The sequence below is a fragment of the Pan troglodytes genome, chromosome 10 (assembly GCF_028858775.2).
Source record: "Pan troglodytes isolate AG18354 chromosome 10, NHGRI_mPanTro3-v2.0_pri, whole genome shotgun sequence".
In the NCBI taxonomy this organism is placed as follows: domain Eukaryota; kingdom Metazoa; phylum Chordata; class Mammalia; order Primates; family Hominidae; genus Pan; species Pan troglodytes.
This window is the reverse complement of record NC_072408.2, coordinates 124,280,078-124,307,998: the sequence shown is the minus strand read 5'-3', so window position 1 is coordinate 124,307,998 and position 27,921 is coordinate 124,280,078. Positions and strand designations below refer to the sequence as shown.

Here is a 27,921-nt window from a genome sequence, read left to right as displayed (position 1 = left end):
TGCTGTTTCAGTAGCCTAGTAAAAGCCTTTGGTCAACCCTAGAAAGAATGAATGTCCTTTGGGGTCAAGTCTCAAAATCAGGACCCTTAAACTCATTCCGTTATGGGAGATGAATGGCCATGGCCTTCTTTAAGTGACTTAAAGATCTCTGGTCCTTTCATTTCAGGAAAGCCTCTTGGATTTGAGGTTAGAAGACCTAGTTTGCCATCCTGGTGCTGAATGGCCTTGGGCAAGTCACTGGGGTTCTGTGATCCTCAGCTTCCTGCTGTATAGAATGGGCACACTGCTGCCCATCCCACAGAGTTCAGGCGGTAGATTAAACCATGTAGGTGAAAGTGTTTTGTAAACAGAAAAATGCAAAGCAGATGTGAGGGGCAAATAGCGTTTCAGGTGGATTTTAATGAAAATGAGAGACTTTTTTCCTTTATTGAATCAAAATGAGTGTTTTCAGCTTTTCCAGTGGTTCGCAACCTGGGTAAACATTAGAATTACCTGGGAGTTTTGAATTCTAAGTAATGCCTGGGCTCCACCCTCAACCCCAAAAGATCCTGATTCAGTGCATCTGGGTTGGATTTTTTATTTATTTATAGATGTGTGTGTGTGTGTATGTGTATATATATATATATATATACACACACACACACACACACACACACACACACATATAAATAAATCTATCTATCTATTAATCGACTGACATATATACATCTCCAGGCAATCCTATTATGGAACCAGGACTGTGAACCACTGAACTATTCCCAGAATAAGCCATGCCAAACCAAATTTCTCTTTCCTCCCATCTCAGAGTCAGAACTGCATAGCACTCTGGAATCCTATAGACTTTGGTGCAGCCCCATCTCTGTCACTTCCTGGCTACTACATTTATTCTCTAAAAAGGTGTGTGGTCTTGGCAGCTATGCTGGGAGGAAACAGTCAGGCTTGTGGATGACCCAAAACTCTTCTGACACCCAGAGGATTTTATTTCTCAATCTCTGAAGCAAACAGACTGTCACATGGGTGCACCAAACAGGGATGGAAATTGCAACCTGAAATTAACAACTCAGGAAAAAAATATATCAAAGTTTGCTAAGTAGAGAAAGAGGTGATATTGGCTGGAAAGAGAAATGTCATTTTCAGGCTGCCAAAAAAGAGTATTAACATATAATATGGAGAACCAATAAAATCCATAGTCTAATTCTTCCAAGCTGCCTGGTTGAAATAATTTACAAAATTGCATCTGAAAGCCTTGATATTTAGCTCCTAATTTTGACAGAGAAGATGTTTCGTTGGGCCCAATACTGGTGACATGTGTATTGACTTTGAAGATTCTTTCTTAGTGGTAGAGGATCAAGATCTGTGTCCCCTGATCAAAATGTTCAGAAATAATTTTGTTAATAATTTGTGTATCCATTCATTCACTTGTCCAGTCATTCATCCAACATAGCCAGGAGGTAGTAGGTACTGGAGCTGCGGTGCTTTATAAGACATGCTTGTCCTCAGTAGCCTCTCAGCCATGGGGAAGATAGGAATTCAGGAATCATTATACAGGGAAGGAAGTGTTGAAACAGAGGTGTGCAAAGGGCATGAAGAGAATTCAGAGAAAGGGACTGACTGAGTGGTGAAATGGGCTGTTTCTTGTGGAATACGACATTTTGGAAGAAATGGGGATTAGAGGAAGGGTGTTCTTGGTATAAGGAACAGCATAGACAGAAGCAAGAAGGTGGCAGAAAGAAGAGGTCACATTTGCAAAACTTCAAATAGCTCAGTTGAGTCGGAGCAAATGGTGCCAACTGGGGGATGTGCAGTGAGGGACACCAAAGCCTAATGTATCCTGACTCTCCTGGATGAGTAATTGTGATAAGAAGAGTGGATAGTTGAGCCTTGTCAGGTGCTATGCAGTGTGCTGAGCACATTGTACATACTTTACGCTACTGGATGCTTGCAACCTGAGAGGAGAATGTGATTGTCACTGTTTTACAGATCAGACTCCAGGAAATGTTATTTGCCCAGGGTTCCATGGGTGTAAGCAACAGAAGCACAATTCTGTTTGAGCAAGAGGCTGGGGTGATCTGATGAAAAATAAAAGGGCATGAAAACAAAACGTTTGGGTTTTGGTCTTGGAGGGAGGGCGACATCCACCATGTGCTGCCTCTAGGGTTTGAGTTAAACCCATTTCCTTGATGGACAATGGGGCCAGCTATTCCCACCCACCTTCAGTGTGCTCAACATGATGTGATAGCTTCCACATTGGTGAGGGGACTGCATAAGGACTGACACAAGGTCAGGATTCTGGTGCGGGCCAATTCACAATTGCCAAGACACGGAACCAACCTAAGTGTCCATTGACCAATGAGTGAATAAAGAAAATGTGGTATATATACACCATGGAATACTACTCGTCCATAAAAATGAACTAAATCATGTCTTTTGCAGCAACTTGGATGAAGCTGGAGGCCATTATTAAGTAACTCAGGAATGGAAACCAAACACCATATATTCTCACTTACAAGTGGGAGCTAAGCTATGAATACACAAAGGCATACAGAGTGATATAATAGGCTTTGGAGACTCGGAATGGGGAGAATGGGAGAAGGGAGTGTGGGATTAAAAACTACATATTGGGTACAACATACACTCTTCAGATGACAGGTACACTAAAATCTCAGAATTTGTCACTGTATAATACATCCATGCAACCAAAAACCACTTGTACCCCAAAAGCTACTGAAATTTTAACAAAGATTTTTTTAAAAGATTCTGGTGCTGGGTGGGCTGTTTGAACAGTCTGGCTGATCTTGACTCTTTTTGTATATACTGTGGCACCAGTCCCAGTCACCCCTTCCTACTAACCTTCCCAGAGCATCCAAAAGCACAAGAACCTTGGATATCCAGGTAGCTGGGCATTTGCTTGTTAAGATCCCCATATCTCCACCCTCCACACTTCATAGATAGAAGCTAGAGTGCCTATAGAATTTAAGGAGGCCTGAGAGGACAAGGTTACCTTGGTGAACATTGGGGAATAATTCTTTTAGTGCCCTGGAGTTAAGAGATTAAGGGAAAAAAGAATCCCAGATGAACTCAAGTGATGATTTTTGCCCATCTTTGAGAAATTGGCACAAACTTATATTTTGTCCCTGCACCTTCTAAATTGGGTTTTGGGGAATGACAGGACTTTCAATTGAAACAGATTACCAAGGTGAGACTTGGTGGCTAATGGAAATATTCGTAATAGGATTACATGGAGTTTTCATCTTTCCCATGGAGATGCAACATTGTCACATGACAACTTTTGGGGCACAGGACCCATGTTTTTAATCTCTCTGGACATTTATTTTCTGTTTTTAAATGATTGAGAGGTGAGGTCACATCCCTAGAGTGGCTTGCTTTCTATCTGTGAGAAGTAGGAGAAAGCTATTAACAAAAAAATGAAATTGAATCTCACCAAGCACAGATTCCCATTTGCCTGTTGGTTTTTAAAATCATTGTGCTGCCCATTTATGTACAAATAGAGGTAAGTGTTTGTGGGCATTTGGAAAAGAACTACGTTTTTTCAACACAAAGGAAAATACAACTCCCATCCCAGAGTTTGCTTTCCCAAAATAGTGATGTTTATTATGGAAGTTTGATCCTAGCTGCAGTCTCTTATTTTTGCTGATTTTGCTATTGTCCCTGTCTGTCTTCTTTTCTCATGGCCTCACTCACTTTGTATTTTGGGGTCTATCAATCAACCATAATTGTCAATATTTATTGAGTGCTTTTAATGATCCAACCTCTTTGCATGTCCTTTTAGGTAGGATGGGATAGGCTTGTGCTGCAATGACAAACAACCCTAAAATCTCTGTGAACATTTATTTCTCACTACTCAGAACGTTTATTTCTCACTCATGTAAAGTTGGCTATAGGTGGGGCAATCCTCCAGGGCAGCTGTCTTCCATGCAGTCACTCAGGGATTCAGGCTGTTCTGATCTAGTGGGTCTGCATATCATCCTGGAGCCTCCTTGGTCGTGGATGGCACAAGAAAAGAAAGTGGGGATTGAGCAATGCACTTTAAAATACCCCAACCAGGCCAATAAAAACATCCTACTTTTCACTGGCCAGGGCCAGTCACATATGCAACATAACTGCAAAGAGATTGGAAAGTGTAGTCTCCTGAGTGCCTAGGAGCAACAGGGAGGAAGATCTGATGAACACTGGTGTTGTCTGTACCACATGAATCTTCTAATTTAACCCTTCCAGACCTATGACATAGACTCTGGTCTGTCTACCTGCATTGATTTTTAAGCAACTTTCCCAAAAGCTCATAGGTAAAGAATACAAAACTGGGTCTGAAACCTGGCTTTGACTTCAAATTCCAAGCTCCTAACCTCTAGGTGCTACTGTCTCCCCTAATAAGTTCTCTCCCCTCTCCACTCTCATTTCTGTTCCTCCTTCTCAAAGAAATGATTCCTGCCAGCACACTCCCCTGGCTTCGATTTTTCTCCATTCCTCTTGGGGTAATGAAATGATAGTTTGTTTTCCTCTCAGTGTCCACCCCAATATCTTGCCCACCCAGGCCTCTTCAAATCTCCTAGGTCCTTCAAGTTCTATTTACAAAGCTTCGAGGGCAAAGAACAGAAATGTTCTTTGTTGTCAGGCCAGCAGAGGCATGGGTTGTTGAAACTGGAAGAAGTTCCTTCCCTGGTTGACAAAGCTGTGAAATCAGGGTGTTTTATTTTTACCCATTGCCCGGCTAAGGGCTCCTCAGCAAAAGCAACAAGAAGTGAGTTGGGATTTTTGTAAACTTCCATTTGTTTTTTTCTTTTTTAAAACAACTTTATTGATATATAATGTATATACCCTAAAGTTTAGTCACTTAAAGCGTACACAGTGTCAATAGTTTTTAGTATATTTACAAAATTTTGCCACTATCACCAAAATCTAATTTTAGAACATTTTCTCTCTCCTCAAAAAAACGGAATCGATTCTATACCCATTACCAGTCATTCCCCACTACCTTCCTCCCAACTTCCCCCACCCCTAGGCAACCTGAAGTTCCAGTTTTAGACAAAGAATTGATTTTCTTATTGGAGCATTTCAAAGTCCAGGGAAAATGCAGACCCAGAGTGCTTTCTGAGGGATGAGAAAGGCCAGTTCTGCAGTTGGCATGATGGAACCCATATTGCTGTCCCCAAGTCAGGTCACAAAAAAACATACAGATACATAGACATAGATGGGCACATAAATGCAAAGACCCCTACACACGTGAATGCACATACATATGTACACACACATGCGCCTACAGTCATGCACATGCATGCATTGACATGTCTTTACGTGTGTTCATGTGTGCATAAATAGTCACAGACGCAGACATACACCTGCACTCAGAAACAAGAATGCCCATGTAAATACCTGTGTGCACAGACATATGTCACACTTGTGGCTTTTGATCCAGTTACAGTGATTCCTTGTGTGGTGACAGTGGGTCAGGTCATTTCCTCCCAATGGCCGTTCTGAAGTCAGTGGTCTGTAAGAAAGACATTCTAAAGCAATTTTGGATTTGTCTCACTTGGGTGAACATTTGTCCAGCTAATTTAATGTCCAGGAGCTGCCTGGGAAGGCTCTGTGAGGATGTGATATAGGAGTTTGGGCAGGGAATTAGGGAAAGGAAGAGGCAGAAAACATGGACTTGACATATGCTTCCACGTTTGAGTGATTGTGTGGCTGGGGCACGCCCCTCCCTGATGGGTGGCAGCGGGTAGTTCAGTCTGTCTCCACCTTGCGTAACACAGGCTTGCAGATAAGCTCCCTTATTTGGCTACATATGCACTGGCCCGAGTTCAAGCTCCTTCTCCCTCTTTAGCCCAACTCACTCCTAAGCAGAACCTTGTCCCTAGACCTATGACACTTGCTGGCATTTTCTCATGTAATATGTGCCTGCCCACCAGACTCAGTATCCCCACACCTGGCACAGTGCCTGGCAGGGCTCTGGAAGTGTTAGCTCAGCACATGCATAGAGGCACAAATGTTTGACTGAGTGAGCAAGTGAATGAATGGAAAATCCACGTGACCTTAACCGCACCCCAATGCAGAGGAGAATGGCTGAAATTGAAGAAAGCCCTTCTAGTTTGAGTAGCCCAATTTCTGTTGGCTCCACCCTGATTTCTTAGAGCAGGGGTCAGCAAACCTTTTCTGTAAAGGGCTAGACAGTAAATATTTTCAGCTTTGCCATATGGTCTTTGTTACAACTCCTTAACTCTGCTATTTTAACATGAAAACAGCTGTAGACAATTTGCAGACAAAAAGTATGGCTGTCTTCCAATCAAACTTTACTATGAACACTGACATTTGAATTTCATTTAATTTTCACATGGCACAAGATATTACTCTTCTTTTGAAATTGTTTCAACCATTTAAAGGAGTATCAAATCATTCTTAGCTAATGGGTCATGCAAAAAACAGGCTTTGGGCTACATTTGGCCCGCGGGCCGTAGTTTGCAACTCCCACCTCAGAAGCCTGATTCCACCAAGCCTCAGTATCTGCAGTCTTGCAAATTCTACACTCTGCAAACCCTTGACCTACAGCAGTCTGAATAGTGGGCTAGTTGGGCATGTTCTGGGGTGGCCCAGCGCTCAAGGCCTTCTCAGAAAAGGGGGAGGCAGTGGAAGGCCCAGGGACTTTGGTCAAACTGGACCCAGCTCCTGCTGCATGTCCTGGCAGAGAGGATTACTGGGCAAGTCATTCAATCTCTTGAGCCACTACTTCCTCATTGGAGGGACAGGAGGATGAAAAGCTCCCCCTCAGGGCTCTTGTGTGGGTAGAATGAGTACAAGGCTTATCTCAGGAGCTTGGGAAACTTTGATTCCCTTGTTCCTCAGCCTCTGTTCCTTCCATTTCCAAAGAGGTCATATAGCTTAGTGGTTAAGAATAAGGCGCTAGTATCAGATAGAATGAGGGTAGAATGCCAGTTCTGTCTCATATATCTTAGCTACATGACCTTGGCAAATGACCTGAACTCCTTGAGTCTCAGTTTCCCCATTTGTTGGATAGGAATAACACCTGCCTTATGGGGTTAGGTTAGGATTACAATCTATGGATATGATTTATGTAAAACCTTCAGCAGAGTCCTCGTGGGGAGGTTCACAAATGCCATTTATTATTCTGAGAAGGCAGCATAGCTCTGTGTCTACAAGCATTGGGTTTAGCTTCGGACAAAGCTGGGTTGCAGCCAGCCTGTGTCACTCAAAACACAACCTTGGGAAATTCCATCCCCCTTCTGCATTCCGGTTTCTCCATCTCCCCTGTGAAAGGAGCAGATCCAGTAATTCCTAATGTTAGTCTACAACCTGAGTTCAAAACATTTCTATGCCTGTTTTCTCTTCTACGCGTGATGTCTTACACCATGGCCAGGTAGGTTCCGTGCTCAGATAACTTCCCAGCCTCCCCTTCCTCTTACCTCCCTCCCCATCTCCTTATCTTCCCATCTCCTTCACCAAGCAACGGACCTGACCAACAGATCCAGGGTTGATTCAGCCCCAGTGGCAGAAGGGAGCAATGCCCCACACACTCCACCCCGGCTGACTGCCTTACACAGGCCCTCCTCCCAGTGTCCTCAGCCTCCCTTCCTGTGCCCTTTTGGGCTGTGGGGCCCATGGGTGGAAAGAACACAGCCATTTGAGGTGGAGGTTATGCCTACCACGCGTCTGCCTGCCCTTTTGTCTCTTATCAGCTACACAGTTATTAGAAAAAAAAAATCGAACAGTAAACTCTGTCTTCCTCATTAGGGACCGAACTTTCCTGAGCCAAGAGTGTTATTAGGTTTCTCCGTAATCACCAAGCATTTGTTGTGTGCCCACTTCCAAAGAGGACCAGAGTGGGCTAAACCCTGTGCAAAAGACAGAAGGAGCAAAAATGTTTCCTCTCCTCGCAGAGTAACAGCCAGAAAGTCTCTAAAGCGAGGCTGAGCTGCTTGGAGTATGAATTTGGTTCAGACTCCACTTTCTCATTTCAGTTCCCCACCGGTTCAATGTTTTCCAAACCGTCTACAGAATAAACATATGTGTCTGGTTTTACTCTAGTCAGAAGTCAGAGGTGCTTTTCTCATTTCTTCCTTTTTTCTCGATTTACAAAAGGAACATGCATTTATTGGAGGAAAAATTAGGAAAGAAAGATAAGCAGCAAGGGGAAAAAAAACCTTATAAAACCTCCTAATCCCAGTAGCCAGAGATAGCTCTGCTAACACCCTGGGGGCTATCCTCTCCCTGGATTTTTAATGCATATGAATTAGGTGATATATGTGTACAGTTTTTAAAACAGTAATTCAGGCTACTGTTGAGTTGAAAAATAAGTGTGATTCTGGTGAGTCAACAAAAAGAACTCAGCGTTTTGATATCCTTTGATGTCTAGCCCTAGAGGGCAGGACCAGTGGTCTATTTGGTCTTTTTGCCCCTGTGGTACCTTGCTCATGGAAGAGGCTCAAAGTTCATTACTAATTTGAGCTGGGCTTGGCTCATGGTCTATTTCATGTGTTAAGACAGCAGGTAAAGGCGTATCTTAGTGTATTAGTCTGTTTTCACACTGCTGATGAAGGCATACCTGAGACTAGGCAATTTACAAAAGAAAGAAATTTAATGGACTCACAGTTCCACATGGCTGGGGAGGCCTCACAATCATGGCAGAAGGTGAAAGACACATCTCACATGGCGGCAGACAAGAGAAGAAAACTTGCGCAGGGAAACTCCCCTTTATAAAGCCATCGGATCTTGTGAGACTTATTCACTATCACGAGAATGGCACAGGAAAGACCTGTCCCCATGATTCAATTCTCTCCCACTGGGTCCCTCCCAGAACACATGGGGATTATGGGAGCTACAATTCAAGATGAGGTTTGGGTGGGGACACAGCCAAATCGTATCACTTGGCATGAAACACAGCCCTCCCGAGCTACAGGGGACACAGGATGCTTATCCCCAAGAAGACAAAGGATAGGAGTCATTCATTGCTCTGTTAATCCATGCGCTCATTCCAAGAGCAGTTCCTCAGCCCCTCCCCTGGGCCAGTGTGGACAAGCATGCATCCAGCAGCTCTGAGACCTTCTAGCTCTAGCCACCTGCAGCCTGCTTTGCTTGTCTCTGGGTAGCAGCTGGGAATTCCCAAACAGAAGCAGCAAATGCATGATAAGGATTAACATGGCCCTGCCCTGAATTTGCGGGGTGGAAGGAAAGGCCTAGAGTTGGAGCGGCGTAGTCTCAGCTGAGCTCAATGAGCAAATGAGGGTTCAGAGGTCAGGCTCTCTGAATCTCCGGAGTCACCTGCTCTGCTAAGTCATCTTTTCCTGGCGATCTTATGAAATCCTGAAAAGAGGTGAAGGTTTGAGTCCTGAACTCCAATCCTGACCCTGTTGCCTACTCACTGTAGGACCCTGGCGCAGGTAATTTTTACCTTCCTGCACGTGAATTTCTTCATTTGTACATCATGTCTCTCCTACTAGGGGAGATGGTGCGAGAAGTTCTCAGGACAGTGCCTTGCAGGAGAAAACTCCATCAACGGAGACCATCATCTTATCTCATTTAACCTGCAAGTACTGCTGAGTAGTGGGCATTAAAGTTGGACATAAAATCACACGCACTTGTGCAAAAGACAGAAGTGGCAAGATGCTTATTTCCTGCTCTCAAAAAATAACAGCTAGGGAGTCTCCAAAGCAAGGCTGAGCCCCTTGGAATATGAATTCGATTCAGACTGTACACCCCCACCTCAGAGGTTACAAAGCACTGTGAGTTCCAAAGGTTTTAGGTAACTTGCCAAAAATCACGTAGCCAGGAAGTGGCGGATTATCTCAGGTTCTGATTCTAAAGTGTATGCTCCTAACTAGGCTGACTTATTGCCCCAGTCTCCTGGTCTGTACCCACTTTAGAGAGTTATAAGAAGCATGTAATGAGGTGCTGCCCGGAAACCTTTTGCCTCTGTGCCTGGCATCCTGGTAGGCCCTCTAAAGATGGTCGTCATCCTAAACAGGATGATGATGCTGCCCTGTGTGGAGGGATTTGAGAAGGAGTATTATGCTAGATGTTGTCACAAGTTAATGAAGAGTCTTTGCCTTGAAAGAACACAATGTAGTGGGAAGGGGGCCCCTGCTGCCTCTCCTTAGGCACATAGCCCGGTGATCCTATTAATGGAAGCATCTAGCACCTAGTTTGTTTCTCTATTGCCCTAATTATAACTTGCAATTATTTTATTTGCATATTGTCTTCTCATGAGAATGTCAGCTCATTCGAGCAAAGAGTCAGCCCTTCTTGTCACCTGCACACACCGTCATTGTGACAATAAGGAAAACGTCTTTGACCTGGCACAGTGGCTCAAGCCTATAATCCTAGCACTTCAGGAGGCCCAGGCAGGTGGATCACCTGAGGTCAGGAGTTTGAGACCAGCCTGGACAACATGGTGAAACCCTGTCTCCACTAAAAATATAAAAATTAGCCAAGCATGGTGGTACACACCTGTACCACCATGTACAGGTGTGTACCACCATGTACAGGTGTGTACCACCATGTACAAGCTACTTGGGAGGCTGAGGCAGGAGAATCGCTTGAACCTGGGAGGCAGAGGTTTCAGTGAGCTGAGATTGTGCCACTGCACTGCAGCCTGGGCAACAGAGCGAGACTCTGTCTCAAAAAAAAAAAAAAAAAAGAAAACATCTCTGTTCAGTGCTAGTATTTGATACCTTTCTAACTCTAACTTGCTAAACTAGTTTTGTTGTTTTTTTTTTTTTTTACAAAAAGAGGAGCCCTCAAACTTAGGGCCTTTGGCAGACCACAGTGCCAAACTAGGATTTCACTTTGTTTTTTAATATATGTTTGTTTTCATTGTATTTATTTTTACTCTTACCTGGGGCTAGGGATTCTAGCTTTCCATCTGGCAATGATAGAAGGTAATGACAGAAAGTATCTCTTTAAAATACACTGATTTTTCCCCCAAGGGCAGTACATTTAACAAAAGCTATTAAGTGATAAATAGGAGTTGGCTGATCTGGCAAATTCATATAAATACAAGTGGGCGGATCTTGAATGATTGCAATGTTAGAGATACTGAATGAGATGTGCAGCCCCATCCTTAGGAGATGCTGAGAAAATATGATGCAGGATTGGGGAAGAGCATGTCTCAGGGTGTCTTTGGACAGTGTCAGCAAAGGCAGGTCCCAGGCTGGACCCCACAATGTGACAAGAGGTAGAGGAATGCCAGGTTACCATTTCCCTGCAATTCTTCCTGGAGTGACCTGGAGGCTTACACCTCCAACTTGGCTGCCTGTGGGGTGGGAATACTCCCTCCCTATGAAGCCTAGACCAGAGAGGGCAGAAGGTCACCCAGATGCCCAGCAGCTTGGAGTCATACAGTCTGGGGCAGAAGGGACAGCCCCTAATGGGCAGAACCCCACATCTCAGTCTTTGAAGAGCCCAGAGCAGCCAGACTCTGACCTCTTTTTTTTTTTTTTTTTTTTTGAGACGGAGTCTCCCTCTGTTGCCAGGCTGGAGTGCCATGGTGCAATCTCGGCTCACTGCAACCTCTGCCTTCCAGGTTCAAGCAATTCTCCTGCCTCGGCCTCCTGAGTAGCTGGGACTACAGGCGCACACAACCACGCCTGGCTAATTTTTGTATTTTTAGTAGAGACAGGGTTTCACCATGTTGGCCAGGATGGTCTCGATCTCTTGACCTTGTGATCCCGCCCACCTTGGCCTCCCAAAGTGCTGGGATTACAGGTGTGAGCCACTGCGCCCGGCCGCCTCTGACCTCTTGACTTAGCAAAATCAGATTCAGTTCTGGGGAGAAGAACTCAGCAAGACAGAGAGTCTGCGCTTCCTTTTTCCCTCCCCACTTCTGAGCTTTGCAGCAATATCAAAGGCTGAAGGAGGGGAGGGAGGGCCTGCATTAACAAAAGCTCAGTGCCCTCGTGGGCAGCTAGGCTCTGTCTTTGCGTATTCTGATGCCTGGCAGGCCACGGTCATCTTTCTTATCTGGCTAGGATGTGAGCCTTCCCCAGCCAGCCCCTTACTTAATGGAACTCTATAACTCTTCATTTCCTGGACACACGTTGAGTTAAGCAGGTGGCAGACAGCTGGCATTTCTCACTTGCTTTCTGGCATGTCCCATTTTTATAGGAAGCTAACCTGGCATTTTTTATTATAAAGCCCCAGAGTCCCAAGGTTTAATATCTTGAGTGTTAGATTCATGAGCAACTTGGAAGTTAGAGATTGCCGGAGGCTGGAATTTGATGGAGTGTGCGACCTGTAACTTGGAATGTGATTTATTTACTCAAGGGGTCGGGGGGAAAGAGCATGGGACAATTAACTGGGATTTAAGTTTCAAGAAGTGGGGAATGCTTAAAAGGGAGTGAGCAGCAGAGGGGTTGTAAATCCCTCTGACAGCTCGAGTGTTTTTTGAAATAACAGCTGACTTTGAAACCAACTGCCTTGGGAGCTCAAGCCAGGCAGCGCCAGGGACTATTTGCACCCAGCTATCTATGTCTTTTATTTGGAAGGCAAACACCTGTAGAGAGTAGCCACTGGGAGACATTCTTTGGATTCCAGCCAGATGGCCTTTGCCGTGTTACTCAAGCATGCCACACGTTGTCCTACCTCAGGGCCTTTGCACTGGCTGGTTTCCCCAGCTTGGAGTTCTCTCCGCAGATTTCCACATGCCTGGCTTTTTTCTTCATTCAGCTCTCAGAATAAAGATTACCTCCCCAGAGTGGCTTTCCCTGGGCACCCTGGCTAAAGATGCCCCCAACTCCATCTACTCTCTATCCAATAAGTCTCTGCATTCTCTTTACAGCACTTGTATCTCTCTGAAGTCTCATTTATTTGTTTATTGCCTTCCTTCTCCACTGGACCTTCAGCTTGTAGGATTCAGGACTAGGTCTGTCGTGCATACAGTATCTCCTGCACCTAGAACACTGTGCCAGGACCATTCTGGCATCCAGGTAGTGGAGTTTGAACTTAAGAGATGACCTCTGGGCCTCCATAAAAGGAGAGTGGGCTTGAGCGGTGGTTCTCAAAGTGGGGTTCCCTGGACCCCCAGCATCAGCATTATCTGGAAACTTGTTAGAAATGCAAATCAGAAACTCTATTTGCAGGTTAAAGGTGGTTGGGGTAGTGCCAGCCACCTTTGTTTTAACAAAGCTCCCCAGGAGATTCTAGTGCCTGCTCAGGTTTGTTAACCACTGGCCTAGTGTTTAAACACCTACGGGGTCTAGGTAGGTGCTGTAAATGCAGGAAGTAGACCAGGTGTGGTACACTACAGAGTGGTGAGGACTGTGGCAAAGGAGACCGCAGGTGCAGACCCCCATAGAAGCTGTTATGTTTTATTGGTTGTCACTCCATGATGGGGATCTCACTCCCTGGAATACTGGAAGGGAAGGTCTGGCCGTGGGAAGCAGCCTAAGGCACTGCATCCATTCATTCATTCATGTGTTCAGCACCTGTAACATTAACCAGATAAACCCAGTCCCTGCCCGTATTAGTCCATTTTCACGCTGCTGACAAAGACCTACCCGAGACTGGGAAGAAAAAGAGGTTTAATTGGACTTACAGTTCCCTATGGCTGGGGAGGCCTCAGAATCATGGCAGGAGGCGACAGACACTTCTCACATGGCAGCAGCAAGAGAAAATGAGGAAGAAGCAAAAGCAGAAACCCCTGATAAACCCATTAGATCTCGTGAGACTTATTCACTATCACGAGAATAGCACAGGAAAGACTCACCCCCATGATTCAATTACCTCCCCCTGGGCCCCTCCCACAACACATGGGAATTCTGGGAGATGCAATTCAAGTTAAGATTTGGGTAGGGACACAGCCAAACCATGTAACTGTCCTCTTAAGGCTTACAGTCTGGAGGGGGAGACAGTTCGTCATCATAGGCTCCAGGCAACACCTGTTCAATTACAACTACAGCAGGTGTTGCAAGGGTGGAGTCCACAGTGCTTCAGGGACCTATTGGGGGGAGTGACCTAGTTGGAGAGGCCATGGGAGGCTTTTGAGGCAAGTGGGAAAAGCATTGCAGGCCAAGGAAATGGCAGAGGCAAAGGCTCGGAGATGGGCTGGTGTGATTGGAACTCCGTGAATGGCAGGGAGAGTCATATGAGAAGAGGGAAAATGGTGTGTAGGAACCAGACTATATGGGACCTCCAGGCACTGGGAGACTCTCTATCCAGAGAGTGCTGGGGAGTCATTGTAGCAGTGGAGTGACCTGATCAATTGTGCATTTTGAAGCAATCGCTCATAGTACTGGACGGAGAATGAACTGGGGAAGCCAGAGGGACAGTGAGGAACAGTTGTCATCATTCAGGAAGAAGAATATTATTAGCAATAATATTCATGGTAATATTATTAGTGATAATATGAGCAGCTGGTGAAGGAGTAGACGCTTTAGCTGGACACTGGATGAAGCGCTTGTGTGCTTTCATCTCAACCTCCCACCTGCTCACGAGGCAGCACTTACTGCCCCACTGTCTTAGTGGCTTGAAACAACAAACAACAAGAACATGGTTCTGAAAGTCAGAAGTCCAAAGTGGGTCTCATGGAGCTAAAATCAGGATGTTGGCAGGGCTGTGCTCCTTCTAGAGATTCTAGGGGAGAATCCATTTTCTTGCCTTTTTCCAGCTTTTTAGAGGCTGCCTGCATTCCTTGGCTCGTGCCCCCTTCTCCATCTTCAAAGTCAGCGATGGTGGGTTGAGTCCTTCTCCCCCATCACAACCATTCAGCCCCCTCTTCTATCACATCTCCTTCTGCCTCTCTCTTTTGTCTCCCCCTTTGCTTTTGAAGACCCTTGTGATTACATCCATCTGGCCTGCCTGGCTAATCCATGATAATCTGTCTATCTCAAGAGTATGACTCAATCACATCTGCAAAGTCTCCTTTGCCATGTAGGGTAAATTTTCACCAGTTCCAGGGATTAGGATGTGGACATCTTTGGAGCCATGATTCAGTTCACCACACTCCTGGTTATAGAGGCAGAGCCTGTGCCCCCATGAGATGCAGTGTGCCCCAAGGTCGTGGGGGCTTCAGGTGACAGAGCTGGGCTGGGAGCCAGGGTGTCAGTCCGCAGAGGTGGCTGCTCCCAGAAAAAGCCCCTGCTCCCCACTATTCATGCCTGGCCCGGGCACCTGGGCTTGGTGGCGAGGCGTTTGGAGGAGGGAAAGGACATGGCTGCCACAGGCATTCAGACTTCTGTCCCAGCCACTGTTTTGGCAGAATGAGCCAGTCTGGACAGAGGCCCTCAGAGACAAACCTTCTAGATGGTTTTATCTCATTGTTTCTGACAAGCCCCTTTTAGGTTGGTTTATAATAAACATCTTGTACCCACAGTGCCATCTTAGCCAAAGGCTCTCTGTGTCACCTGAGATAGGGACTCAAAGGGCAGCCTTGAGGGTACTGCCTGAGGCCATGCTGGGAGAGGTGGGGTAGCCTGCAGATAAGATGGAGAATTCCCAGGCCTTGCCCCTCTTCTTGGAGAAAGATGATTTTTGGTGTACAGAAATACCGAGAGGTGCATGTGTGCATGTGCACTAGAAGCTAGAGAGATAGTAAATACACTATTGAGCCACTAAAACACTTTCTGCTGACCTCCAGATGGACTGTACTACCAGCAGGCCTCGTTAATCTTCATTGCCATAGGCGATGGGGATAGTGACATTACAGCTACCACTTTCTGAGGGCTTATGACATGCCAGAGACTCAGAGAAAGTTGTTAAGAAGCAAAAGATGGGTTTTAAGAACATAGCCTCCAGATCCAGGTGGCCTGCATCCAAACCCCAGTTCCTGCAATTCCACGATTGGGTATTTATCCAGAGGAACGGAAATCAGCATGTCGAAGAGAGATCTGTGCTCCCCTGGTTCATTGTAGCACTCTTCACAATAGCCAAGATATGGAATCAACTCGAATCCATCAACAGATGAATGGATCAAGAAAATGTGGCATATAAATGCAACAGAGTATTATTCAGCCTTAAAAAAAGAAGGAAATCCTATCGTGTGTGACAACATAAATGAACCTAGAGGACATTATGCTAAGTGAAATAAGGCAGGCATAAAAAGACAAATACCAGCCAGGGGCAGTGGCTCAGGCCTGTAATCCCAGCACTTTGGGAGGCCGAGATGGGGGCATCACCTGAGGTCAGGAGTTCAAGACCAGCCTGGCCAACATGGTGAAACCCCATCTCTACTAAAAATATAAAAATTAGCCAGACGTGGTGGTAGGCACCTGTAATCCCAGCTACTCAGGAGGCTGAGACAAGAGAATTACTTGAACCCGGGAGGCAGAGGTTGCAGTGAGCTGAGATGGCGCCACTGCACTCCAGCCTGGGTGACACAGTGAGACTCCATCTCAAAATAAATATATTAATTAAAAGACAAATACCACATGATCTCACTTATATGTGGAATCTAAAAAAGTCAGTCATAGAAATTGAGTAGAATGGTGGTTACCAGAGGCTGGGGAGTATGGGGAGTGGAGAGACTTTGATCAAAGGCCACAGAACTTCATTTAGACAGGAGGAATAAGTTCAAGAGATCTATTGAACATCATGGTGATTATAATCAATAACAATAGGTTATATACTTGAAAATTGCTGAGGGAGTAGATTTTAAGTGTTCTCACCGTACACAAAAAAATGTGAGATAAATACAATAGCTTGATTTAGCCATTCCATATGTATACATATATCAAAACATCATGTGCTACACAATAAATATGGACAATTTTTACATGTTAAATTCATCCCAGCTCTACTTAACCCCTGAGCCTCAATTTTGTCATCTATAAAATGAGATTGATACCATGCTTCATTAAATCATTGAAGATACCTTCAATTAGAATATTCACCATTTAGGCTGGGTGCAGCGGCTCATGTCTGTAATCCCAGCACTTTGGGAGACTGAGACAGGAGGATCACTTTAGCCCAGGAGTTTGAGACCAGCCTGGACAACATAGTGAGACCCCATCTCAAAGAAAAGAATATTCACCATTTATTTTATGGGCTACAAAGAAAGAAATGCAGTGCCAATGAAACTATGATCTGTCAATGATTGCAGGACACATTTTGATTTTAGAGATGTGCATCTTTGGAATCAACAAGACACAGCAAGAATACCCACTTTGTAAGACTCTTATCCTTAGGCTAGTGTCTGGCACATAGAATGTGCCCAGGACATGTCAGCCTGTATTGTTTCTGCTGTACCCATTTTACAGACATGGAAACTGAGGTTGAAGTCATTTCTAAAGGTCACCCAGCAAGTAGTGAATGCTGGAGTTGGGATTTGGACTCAGTTTGTGCTCCTCTGTTCCCTTAGCCGTGATACCTAATTAATGGCTCAAGAATCATGTCTGATAACTGGGCACCCACACAGTGGAGGAGAAGATAGGAAGAAGATCGGGAATGGGTTCCCATCAAGGCTATGCATCCACGAGCTGGTCCTCTAGGTGTCCATATCCTCACCCATAAAATAGATATAATAGGGTTTGCTATTATATATATAGGGGTTGCAGCATTGCTAGAAGGAATCATGGAGGTGATATAGGTCCTAAGCACATACTCAGTCAACTTTCATCCTCTTCTCCCTTCCTTTCCCCACATCCCACACTGCGAGTGGCTTTTAGGCCACCTTTATAGTCATGAGGAATTCCAAGCTCAGAGCAGTTGCTGTGGACACTTGGACTGACTTGCCGGGACCGCCCTAGCCTCAGTCATCCTGGACATCTGCCTGAGGCCTGCTCATCTTTAAAGCTCAGCTTTCATCTTGAACTTGTCTCCAGCTTTGTTCCTGATAAACATCCAGGTGGGCACAGCCAGGCCTGGAGCCCCAAATTCCTCTGTAGACATTGCCCATCTGCAAATACTCTTCACTGTGTAAAGACTTTAGAAAAGGATACCTTGGGTATCAGTGCCGCTTTACATTTTTTACAGATTTCAACACCATACATTAATTATATTAATTGTTAATTCTTTCCCTGCTTACTTTTTTTTTTTTTTTTGAGACAAGGTCTCACTCTGTCATCCAGGCTGGATTGTGGTGGTGCAATCTCCATGCACTGTAGCCTCTGCCTCCTGGACTCAAGAGATCCTCCCTCCTCAGCCTCCCAAATAGCTGGGACTACAGGCATGTGCCACTACACACAGCTAGTTTTTTTGTGTATCCTTTGTAGAATTGGGGTCTTGCCATGTTGCCCAGGCTCTGACTTTTTAAAACATTTTTTGGAAGGATAACATACCTGCAAAAGTGTCCAGATCATAAAAGAACAGCCCAATGAGTTTCCACTAAGTATGTATCCATGTAACCAGCGCCCAAATCAAAACACAGAACACTGCCTTCCCCCAGCCCCCTAAGCTCCTTCCAGCACCCCCGCCCACCACACACACACACACACAAGGGCCATCACTGTGCCGACTTTCAGCACGTAGGTCAGTTTCATTTGCTTATGCACTTTATATAAATGGAGTAGTCTTGGGTGTCAGGCTTCCTTCACTCAACATTATGTTGGTGAGCTTTATCCATGCTTTTTGCAGTTAGCAGTAGCTTGGTTATTTTTATATAGTACAGCATGAACATATTTTGTTATAAGTATATATCATATTTTATCCACTTTTCTGTTGACGAACATTTGGGTTGCGTCTTAGTTTGGACTACCGTGACACAGTACTGCAGACTGAGTGGCTTAGAAACAACAGAAATTGAGCCTGTAGTCCCAGCTACTTGGGAGGCTGAGGCAGGAGAATCACTTGAACCCAGAAGGCAGAGGTTGCAGTGAGCCAAGATTGCGCCACTGCACTCCAGCCTGGATGACAGAGCGAGACTCTATCTCAAAAAAAAAAGAAAAAAGAAATTTATTTCTCAGAGTTCCAAAGGCTGAAAAGTCAAAGATCCAGTGCTAGCATGGGCAGATTCTGGGGAGGGCCATCTTCCAGACTTTTGACTTCTCCTTGTATCCTCATATGGCAAGGAAACAGCAAGAGAACTAGCTGGAGTCCCTTTTAAAGGAGCACTAATCCCATTCATGAGGCTCCGCTCTCATGACTTAATTATCTTTCAAAGCCTCACCTCCTAATACCATCACATTGGGATTAGGATTTCAACATACGGAATTGGGGACACAAACATTCAATCCATTGCAGGTTGGTTCTAGTTTGGGATTTCAACAGATAGGTTGCTGTTAACATTCTAGTGCATGTGTAGGGGTGAATATGAGAATTCATATCTGTTGGGTACTTACTTAGAGGAAGAATCACTGGTTGTGGATTTGTATTAGTCTGTTTTCACGCTGCTAATAAAGACCTACCGGAAACTGGGTAATTTATAAAGGAAAGAGGTTTTATGGACTCACAGTTCCACATGGCTGGGGAGGCCTCACAATTATGGTGGGAGGCAAAGGGGAAACAAAGGCACGTCTTACACGGTGGCAGGCAACAGTGCTTGTGCAGGGGAACTCCCCTTTATAAAACCATCAGATCTCATGAGACTTATTCAATACCAGGAGAACACTATGGGGGAAACTGCCCCCATAATTCAATTATCTCCACCTGGCCCTGATCTTGACACTTGGGGATTATTACAATTCAAGGTGAGATTTGGGTGGGGACACAGCCAAACCATATCAGGGTTATTTGTATGTATATTTCACTTTAGTATCTGTGCCAAACTGGTGCAGTAGTTTCTCCAGAAGCTCTTGAGGTCATACGGGAGTGAGAGAAGCAAAGACTTCAGCAGCTGCTGAAGGGAAAGAGGTTGTAAGGAGGGAAAGAAGACAAGGGGTGGAAATCTGAAGCTTGAGACTTTCCTGCAGTTACCCTGAGCAGGAGACTCCAGGGAGTCTTGGAGCCTGGTGGGGGTGATTTGCTCTGCGGTCTGCAGTGGGGAGGGTATTTTCTGGGATCTGGCCTGTGATGAGTGTAGGTGGCTGTTCAGGAACTAAGTATCCAGGGGAGGGATTCTGCCCACAGTCTCAAATATTGAAATGTCAACATGGAGTAATTGGCTGCTCTGCCCACCCTTCCTCCACCTCTGCTCCAGCAGCCACAGCAAATGCCCTGCCTGGGACAGCAACCTGGGGGATGCAGGGTCAGCCCTGACTCATTCTGGGCTGCCTCCTGCCAACTGGCTGGGTGACCTCCTCGGACATGTGAATCAGACTTTCTGTGAGTCAGCTACCCGGGGACTGTCGCCTTAAGCAGATGAAGAAAAAAATGTTAGTCAAAGATCATGGGTGGCTATCAGTGGCATTTTAGATTAGTATACGGATGGGTGGACAGATAAACAGTTGTGATATGTGTATAGATATATCACTTATATATATTTGTACAAGTGTATGTGTGTCTGTTTACTATTTTATTAATCACTTACAACTTTTTATAATAGCCAGTGATCTCATGGAAAGTTACCATGAAATGTACTAGGCATAGAGAGGTGCCTACACCTTTACATGCCTGATTTCATGTGGTTCTCCTGACAACCCAGAAAGGCAGCAGCTGTTGGCCCCATTTTGCAGATAATAAAACTGAAGCTCAGAGAGGTTAATGCACCCACCCAAGGTCACACAGCCACTAAATGACAGATCAGGATTCTAACCCGTTAGTCCTACTCTAAGCCCCCATGCTCCTAACCACTGTGCTATACTTCCCACTGGATGCCAAGGCCTGTTTCCAACTCTTTTATCTCATTCAATCCTCGTATTCAACTACAGGGTTAAGTATTATTAGTTTCCTTTGATCGATGAGGAAACTGAGGCCCAGAGAGGTAACCCACCTCAAGACATACAGTAAGTAAGGAGCAGAGCTGGGATTCTGAGATCCCTCTGATACCAGCGCTCTTGCTTCAACCACAGGAAATACAATCTCAGCAAAGCCCAGTACACAACAAGGGCTCAGTAAATACCAAATGAATGAACACAATGCCAGGAGTATTTTAGCAATAACATCACAGGTTAAAAGAGGAAAATTCAAACTGTGATTTTGATGTAGATGGAAAATTAATTTTCACAGTGACGTTCTTTCTTCTTTTGGCCCACATTGGATACTCTGAGCCAGTCACAGTGCTAGGGGCTGGGAGTGCTATGATGAATCTAGAATTCATTCATTCAGTGACGGCTTGTGGGTGCCTGCTCTGTGCGTGCTGGGAATTGTGCTCACTGCAGAGGAACAGAACGGATGAGCATACAGGCAACTAAATGAGAAGGTGTTACTTTCAGTGCATAATGTCCTTTTTCATCCTGTCATTCATCTTAAACTACTGGTCCTCGAAATGAACTCAATGAGGCTGAACATAGTTTGAAAAACTCTTTATCTAGACAGGCGTCTGGTTTGGGGGTGTTATTACTGGTGTTTACACATCCCTGTCCAAACAATTGACTGCATCGTTTGCTGATGATACTTAATACACATCAGCCACCACTCTGCTGGTCTTTCATCACTGTCCTCACACACTGACTCCTGGTAAGTGCATGCAGCTGGTGTGAATGGCCAACAGAATGCTGTCTGAGTGGCGTCTGAGGACCCAGAAGTTGTTGATTTATGTGCTGCTTTCCACCTGTGAGCCTCTGGGATGGACTGGACATGGCAAACCCATTTCTGGACTAGGCTAGATTCTGTGGGTGTCCTTGTCGGTCAGCCACATTGGCCAAGTTTCTAAAGAATCTGCAAGAACTTCCTCTCAGATCTCTATCCCAGAACCAGATCTGAAGTCCAGTCCCAGACTTATTATCTCATAAGCACAATAGTGGCATGTCCACGTGTCTATGCCATCATTTGTCACTTGTAGTAACTGTTGTGGGTCACCCTCTTCTGAACGACTGCCATTAATTTATCTTGTCCTTTTGCTTTTCAGCCTCTGTAAGGGACGGACGCTCTATTCCGTCGTGAGGGATGCCAAAATCGTTTTGGATGTCAACAAAACCAGGCAGATTGCTCAAGAAATTGTGAAGGTACTGTCGGCTCTTGGGCCTCCTATCTAAATCTCAGAAAGACCCAGTTTCCCCCAGGGAAGCCCCCCTACCCCAGGGCTCCTAAGATTCATGGTTGGATTTCAGACTACCAATCTGGACTTAAAAGAAATTAGACTTGACCTGAAAAATGCCAGGCCATGTATCAGTAAGAATTCTGCCTCGATACGATCTTTAGGAACTATCCACCAATGTTTGGTTTCCATCTGGTGTCTCATCACTATGGTACTTGGACCTATGCAAGGACCAGGGGTCACATACAAGCTATTCAGCCCTCTTGGTTAGGATCCACCATCCTTCGAGTCCTTGAATTTCCAAGAGTGGAAACCATCTCTCTCCACCGCTGCTAGGGAAACATCAAATTGTTGGGTGTTGTTTTGGATTAAAACAAACAAGAACATTCTGTGTTTTCTGGCAGGGGCCTTATTAGTCAGTTGTACTCAAGCTTTTATTTCTCATTTGGAGGTGTTAGGACTGAGCTGCAAGAGGAAATAAAAGATGTGACTGCTCACAAAGGCAAAAATAAAGAAACCACCACAACTCTAGATGTTTGCCCTTGAACGAGGCCTCCAATAGACTCTTCTGTGTGTTCTTAATGAGCGGTTGTGAACATCTCTTTAGGAACTCATTGCCTTCTGTGGCAGCATAGGTTAAGTAGATCTGGCTATCTAGTCTTGCAGAAGAGTTAGTATTTAAAGGGGAAGTGGATGAAAATGGTTGGTTGAATTCCTTTCCCTGGGGATCTTTTTGTTTCTTCTTCAGGAATCAGATGAGCAAATGGGGCTGGCCTTTCTGTGGTCTAAGAGTGGCAATGGATTTGTGTCTTGGGGGCCCTGCCTGTTCCCGCTTGCCATGCCTTCCCCGACCTCACCCCCAGGACCCACAGTCAGACCCCAGGCCCTGCCACTGTTGAGTGTGGTCCCATTAGGGAGCCAAGTCTTCAGGACAAGGAATGTGAACTCAAGCCAGGGTGGCAGCAAGCTTTTAGGTTTTTCTCTGGCAACTCTCTCTTCGTTGCTTCTTGCAGGGCATGGGCTACCTCCACGCCAAGGGAATCCTACACAAGGACCTCAAGTCAAAGAATGTCTTCTATGACAATGGCAAAGTGGTCATCACGGACTTTGGACTCTTCAGCATTTCTGGGGTGCTGCAGGCTGGCAGGTGAGAGGCAGTGGGAGGACCCGGAGAGTTTCCTGACAGATGATGGTCAGGAGGTGGGAAGTTAGTCCAAATGGCTTTAGTGACCTAGACTCAGGGTTGGTCCTGAGGTTGCTGAGCTGAGTGGGGCAGCTGCTCTACTGATGTGGGATGCCAAGGCCCTGCTCTGTTTCTCCCTGGGGAGGCCAGCACCTTGCTCACCTGTCTTGTCTTTGAGTGTGTGTGATTGGACACAGAGCATCCCCAGAGCTTTCAAAGCCCCTACCCTTTAATTTAACTGGAGGACTGTCCTCTAACCCTAAGTAATTCACTTGGAAATTGAGATCACCCAAGAGGCCTTGCTCAAAGTTTTCTTAGGAATTAAGTGATTTTAGTACAGGAAGAGTACAGTTAACAGCAAGAGATTTAAAGTCAGAGGCACCCACGGCCTGACACAGCTCTTCCACTTATTAAATGCGACTTTAATCAAGCCGAACAACGTCTCTGAACTTTAGTTTCCTTGTCTGCAAGAAAAGTGGTAGGTTTGTTGATGCCTTCCTCTGTCAGTTCTCGTGAGGATAAAATGAGAACACGCATCAAGCATCCACCCAGTGCCCAATGCACCTCAAAAGCTCCACAAAGGGTAGCTGCTGCTGAGTTGTAGTAATTAGTATTAATTTGCATATACCTCCCAGTATCACCCAGGAGAATCATTAACCATCATTAAGTAATTAACTCTCAGCCACTACTCACCCTAGAGCAAGCCGCATTGAGTTGGGCACATGAAAAACAGCTTGATCTCAAATAAACAACCCATAATTCAGAAAGTCTACCCTTGTGACTTTTAATTTGGACTGCACTCTCTCTCCTTCTCTCTCTCTTGCTGTCTCTCTCTCGCTCTCTCTCTCTCATTTTAAACCTCTGCATGTTTTTTATAATCCTGCATTTTATAACGAATGGTGCATCTTTCCAGAAAGCCCCACAGTTTCTCTCATTTTACTTCAGTTTCAGCTGCTTTTGAGAACCACTGATTTTTTTTTATTTTATTTATTATTTATTTATTTTTTTGAGGAATGCCCCAGGGACCCGGACAAAGTGAATCTTGTTTGTGTTATATGACACCTTGAATCTGTTATAAGTTGGACCATTTGGAATTTGACAAAACTTCATGTAGCTGTTTCTGTGTGATGAGGACCAAACAGGCGCTTGTTTCTTTTTCAGATTTTGCTCCACCCAAGAAAGATTAACCATAGTCTACAAAATTATCTGTAGTCCCTAAGATAAGGCAGTAAGTAGGCAGTAAATACATAAATATATTAATAGATACTTGAAGAGAGGCCCTCCAGTTGGAACCCAAGAAGCCCGGGAGGGCAAGACTGTGTAGAATCCCTTCTTCCCTCTGACTCCCCAGCAGCAGTTAAGTTCCTGGTTCACTGGCAGGGAACTCATACCCTTCCCAGTTTCCCAGTGTCCCAGGGGAACTGCAAGGACGCAATGTTGGGTGACTTCACTGTCAACCCAAGTATTTGCATCAAGACAAAAGGAGGCCCAGTAAGAGTTTTCTCTAACTTGCTTCTGGGCTGTTTTATAAAAAGCAGACATTCTTCCCTCCTGGTGGCATGTCCATACCTCTCTCTTTCTCCTCAACAGTGGCTTGTCCCTGAGGTGGAGGAAAGGGGTGCAGGACCTCTGATTTTCTTCCTTTAGACTCAGTTTTCTGAAGCCACAAGGAGAAGAGGAAGAAAAAGAAATGGAATGCCTCGGGCATCACTTCCTTTAGCTCATTCATGGAGACCCAGTGTCAACCAGGAAGTTAGTTCAACCAAGTCAAGGGCAAGGTAGCTTCTGGTCTCCTTGTCCAGACAGCAGCCCCTCCCACCCCTGCCCCAGCCAGGTTGTCAACACAAACCCAGGGAGTGCCTTCAGCAACATCTCCCAACAGGAAATTCACATTTCCTGGCCATCCACAAGTAGCCATCAATGACTTCTTGTGCTTTTATCCTTTATTCTGCAATGAACCATCTCAAAACTTAGTGGCTTAAAACAAGGTATTGTCATCCCTTATGGTTCTGTGGGTTGACTGGGCTCAGCTGAGCTCTTGTGCTCGGTTTGTCCTGTAGGTGCAATCAGATGGTGGGCAGGGGGTGAAGTTGGAGACATCTGAAGGCTTCCACATTCACACAGCTGGGCTGGGCTGGCTGAAACATCTGGGGGGCTGATGGGGTCTCTCTCATCTCCCTGCTTTTCCCTCTTCATGCAGCCTCTCTGCTTGACTACATTGGGCTTCCTCACACCATGGCAGTCTCAGGGTAATCAAACTTCTTATGTAGCAACTGGGCTCCACCAAAGCAAGTGCGTTGCAAACTATGACAGGGAGGTGGAACTCTGGGGTGTCCCATGAATCCCAGGACTTTTCCCAGGTTGTAGATTTACCTCAATATTTATGAATACCACCAGTGTAGCTCTAGGGATCCACAGGGTCCCCTCAGGGGTTCAGGTCCATTTACTCCCTCTTGTTCATGAAAAGGCATCTTCAGTAATTGCCCCCATTGCAGCCTGGAGCCCCTAGTGCAGCCGCCAGAGGCCAGGAGACACCCCTTGAATAAGGGGCATCTATGGCCCTGATCAGCAACCTGGGGTCTGGATTATAGGAGTGGAGAGAGAAGGGAGCTGGCCAGGCTTTGGTCTTTGCAGGAAGCGGGGCCAGTATCTCTCAGGAGATAGGCCTGGAAGTTCCCTCATTCATTACTCACTCAGCCGGTCAGCAAATAATTAGGGAGTGCATGTATTAGTCAGCTTGGGCTGCTATAACACAATACCAGACTCAGGGGTTTAAACAACAGACATTTATTTTCTTACAGTTCTGGAGGCTGAAAGTCCAAAATCAAGGTGCTGGCAAATTTAGTGTCTAGTGAGGGCTCTCTTCCCGGCTTGTAGATGGCCGCCTTCTTACTGTGTCCTCATATGGCCTCTTCTCTGTGCACCGAAAGAGAGAGAGAGAGAGGTCTCTGATGTCTCTCCTCTTAAGAACACCAATCTTATTGGATTAGGGCCTCAAACTTACAATCTCATTTAACTTAATCACCTCCCTATAGGCTTTATCACTAAATACAATCAAATTGGGGGTTAGGGGTTCAACATAATAAATTTGGGGGAGGCAAAATTCAGTCTATAATACCTTAAGATAGATTCCAGAAACTTGTGTTTAACACACACCTGGTTCCCTGATCCTTAGTTTCCTCACCTGTAAAATGGGAGTAGGGGCAGGCACTAATAGCACCTATCTCATAAGGCTGTTTTGATGATTGAATGGGATAGAGATGTGGAAGGTTATTTTAGCATTTTGCTCTTTTTTTTTTTTTTTTTTTTTCGAGACAGGATCCCTTGCTCTGTCACCCAGGCTGGAATGCAGTAGTGCAATCACGGCTCACTGCAGCCTCAACCTCCGAGGCTCAAGCGATCCTCCTACCTCAGCCTCTCAAGGTCCCGGGCTTACAGGCATGCGCTACCATGCCCAGCTGGGCTTTACTCTTTAATGGTTCTCTCCAGAAATTCTTGTAGAATTGGGTTGAGGTGCCTAGTCCCTGGGGTTTTAAAGACTTGTGTTCAAACAGATCTCAGCTCTGTCCGTTTGGACAGGTCACCTAAATGTTTTGAGCCTCCGTTTCCTTATCCTCATAAGCCCTCAGATTGTGGGCTTATGAGGTCTAAGTGGGATGGACAATCTGGCAAACAGTAGGCACTCAGCAGGAGTCACTTGCCTTCCTGCCCTCCCCTCAGTTAGAGCTTGGGGTATGGATAGCCCTTGGTGCCCAGCAGGGAGAGACCCCCCCGCCACCAAGCCCGAGGCAGGGATGGGGCAGCCCAGTGATGTGAGTGTGTTCTGCACATCCAGACAGACCCCAGCATCCAGCTGTTCTGCCGTCGTCAAGAAAAGGTATAGTTTTAGATGCCAGTGCTGTCATGCCAGCCTCCCAGAGCCTGTTATTAATCATAATAACCATAATGAAGATGATTTGGGTTTGTCATCAGTGGGCCCATCGCCATGGGAACGGGGCACCCCAGGGTGTTAGTACCAGGCCTGTCTCCCGGCCCCCTACCACACCCGTGCCAGGCGTGGTCACCACTCTACCTCCTGCCCTGGCCCCAAAATGCCAGCTGCTGACCCCATGAGTCAGGAAGAGGTGGCAGGGGTGTTTGCAAAAAGATGGGAGCAGAGAAGCTTCCCTTTGGCAGGGGCACCCCAACCCACCCCACCCCCAGTGGCCCAGTCATTGCAGGAGGATGTTGGCTGGCCTATGCCAAAGACTTTCATGGAGGACATTCCTACTGTGGGCTCTAGTCTCAACTCCACTTCTGAGTCCTCGAGATAAACACACACACACACACACACACACATATATATACATGTGTAATGATTATGTCCAGTAATTGCGTGTCTCTGGCAGCTGACACAGTCCTGTGCCACGCACCGTCTCATTTTAATCCTTGCAACAGCTCTGTGAAGTACAAATTAATGTGCCCATTTTATAGATGGGAAAATAGAAATTTGGGTCTGCTCAAGGTTCCATAGCTAGTAAGTATGAGCCTTCAACCTCTGTGGGTGTTCCTGATTCTAGAAGCAAGAGCTGATTTAACTCTGCTGACTCAAGTGTTTGCTAGTGAGTTTGAGTAGTAGTTTCTAGCACAGGATGTGTTGTATCATGTCTTTTGTGTAGAATGCAGGAGCAAGTCATGTGCTATTAATCCTGAAACACTGAGATTTGGACCATTTCCTTATTTTGTATAAATTAGAACAGTGATTCTCAACCAGGGCCATTTTTCC

At 45.6% G+C, this 27,921-nt stretch overlaps 1 protein-coding gene across 3 annotated transcripts in view; it reads left to right on the top strand.

The window, feature by feature from the left end:
• KSR2 (kinase suppressor of ras 2) overlaps positions 1-27,921 on the top strand; it is a 506,130-nt gene that overhangs the window by 465,332 nt on the left and 12,877 nt on the right. For all 3 annotated transcript variants that reach the window (XM_009426349.5, XM_063785031.1, XM_063785032.1), the window contains exons 15-16: positions 21,845-21,941; positions 22,987-23,120. In XM_009426349.5, coding sequence (XP_009424624.1) covers positions 21,845-21,941; positions 22,987-23,120 — 231 coding nt within the window. The remainder of the gene's footprint in view (positions 1-21,844; positions 21,942-22,986; positions 23,121-27,921) is intronic.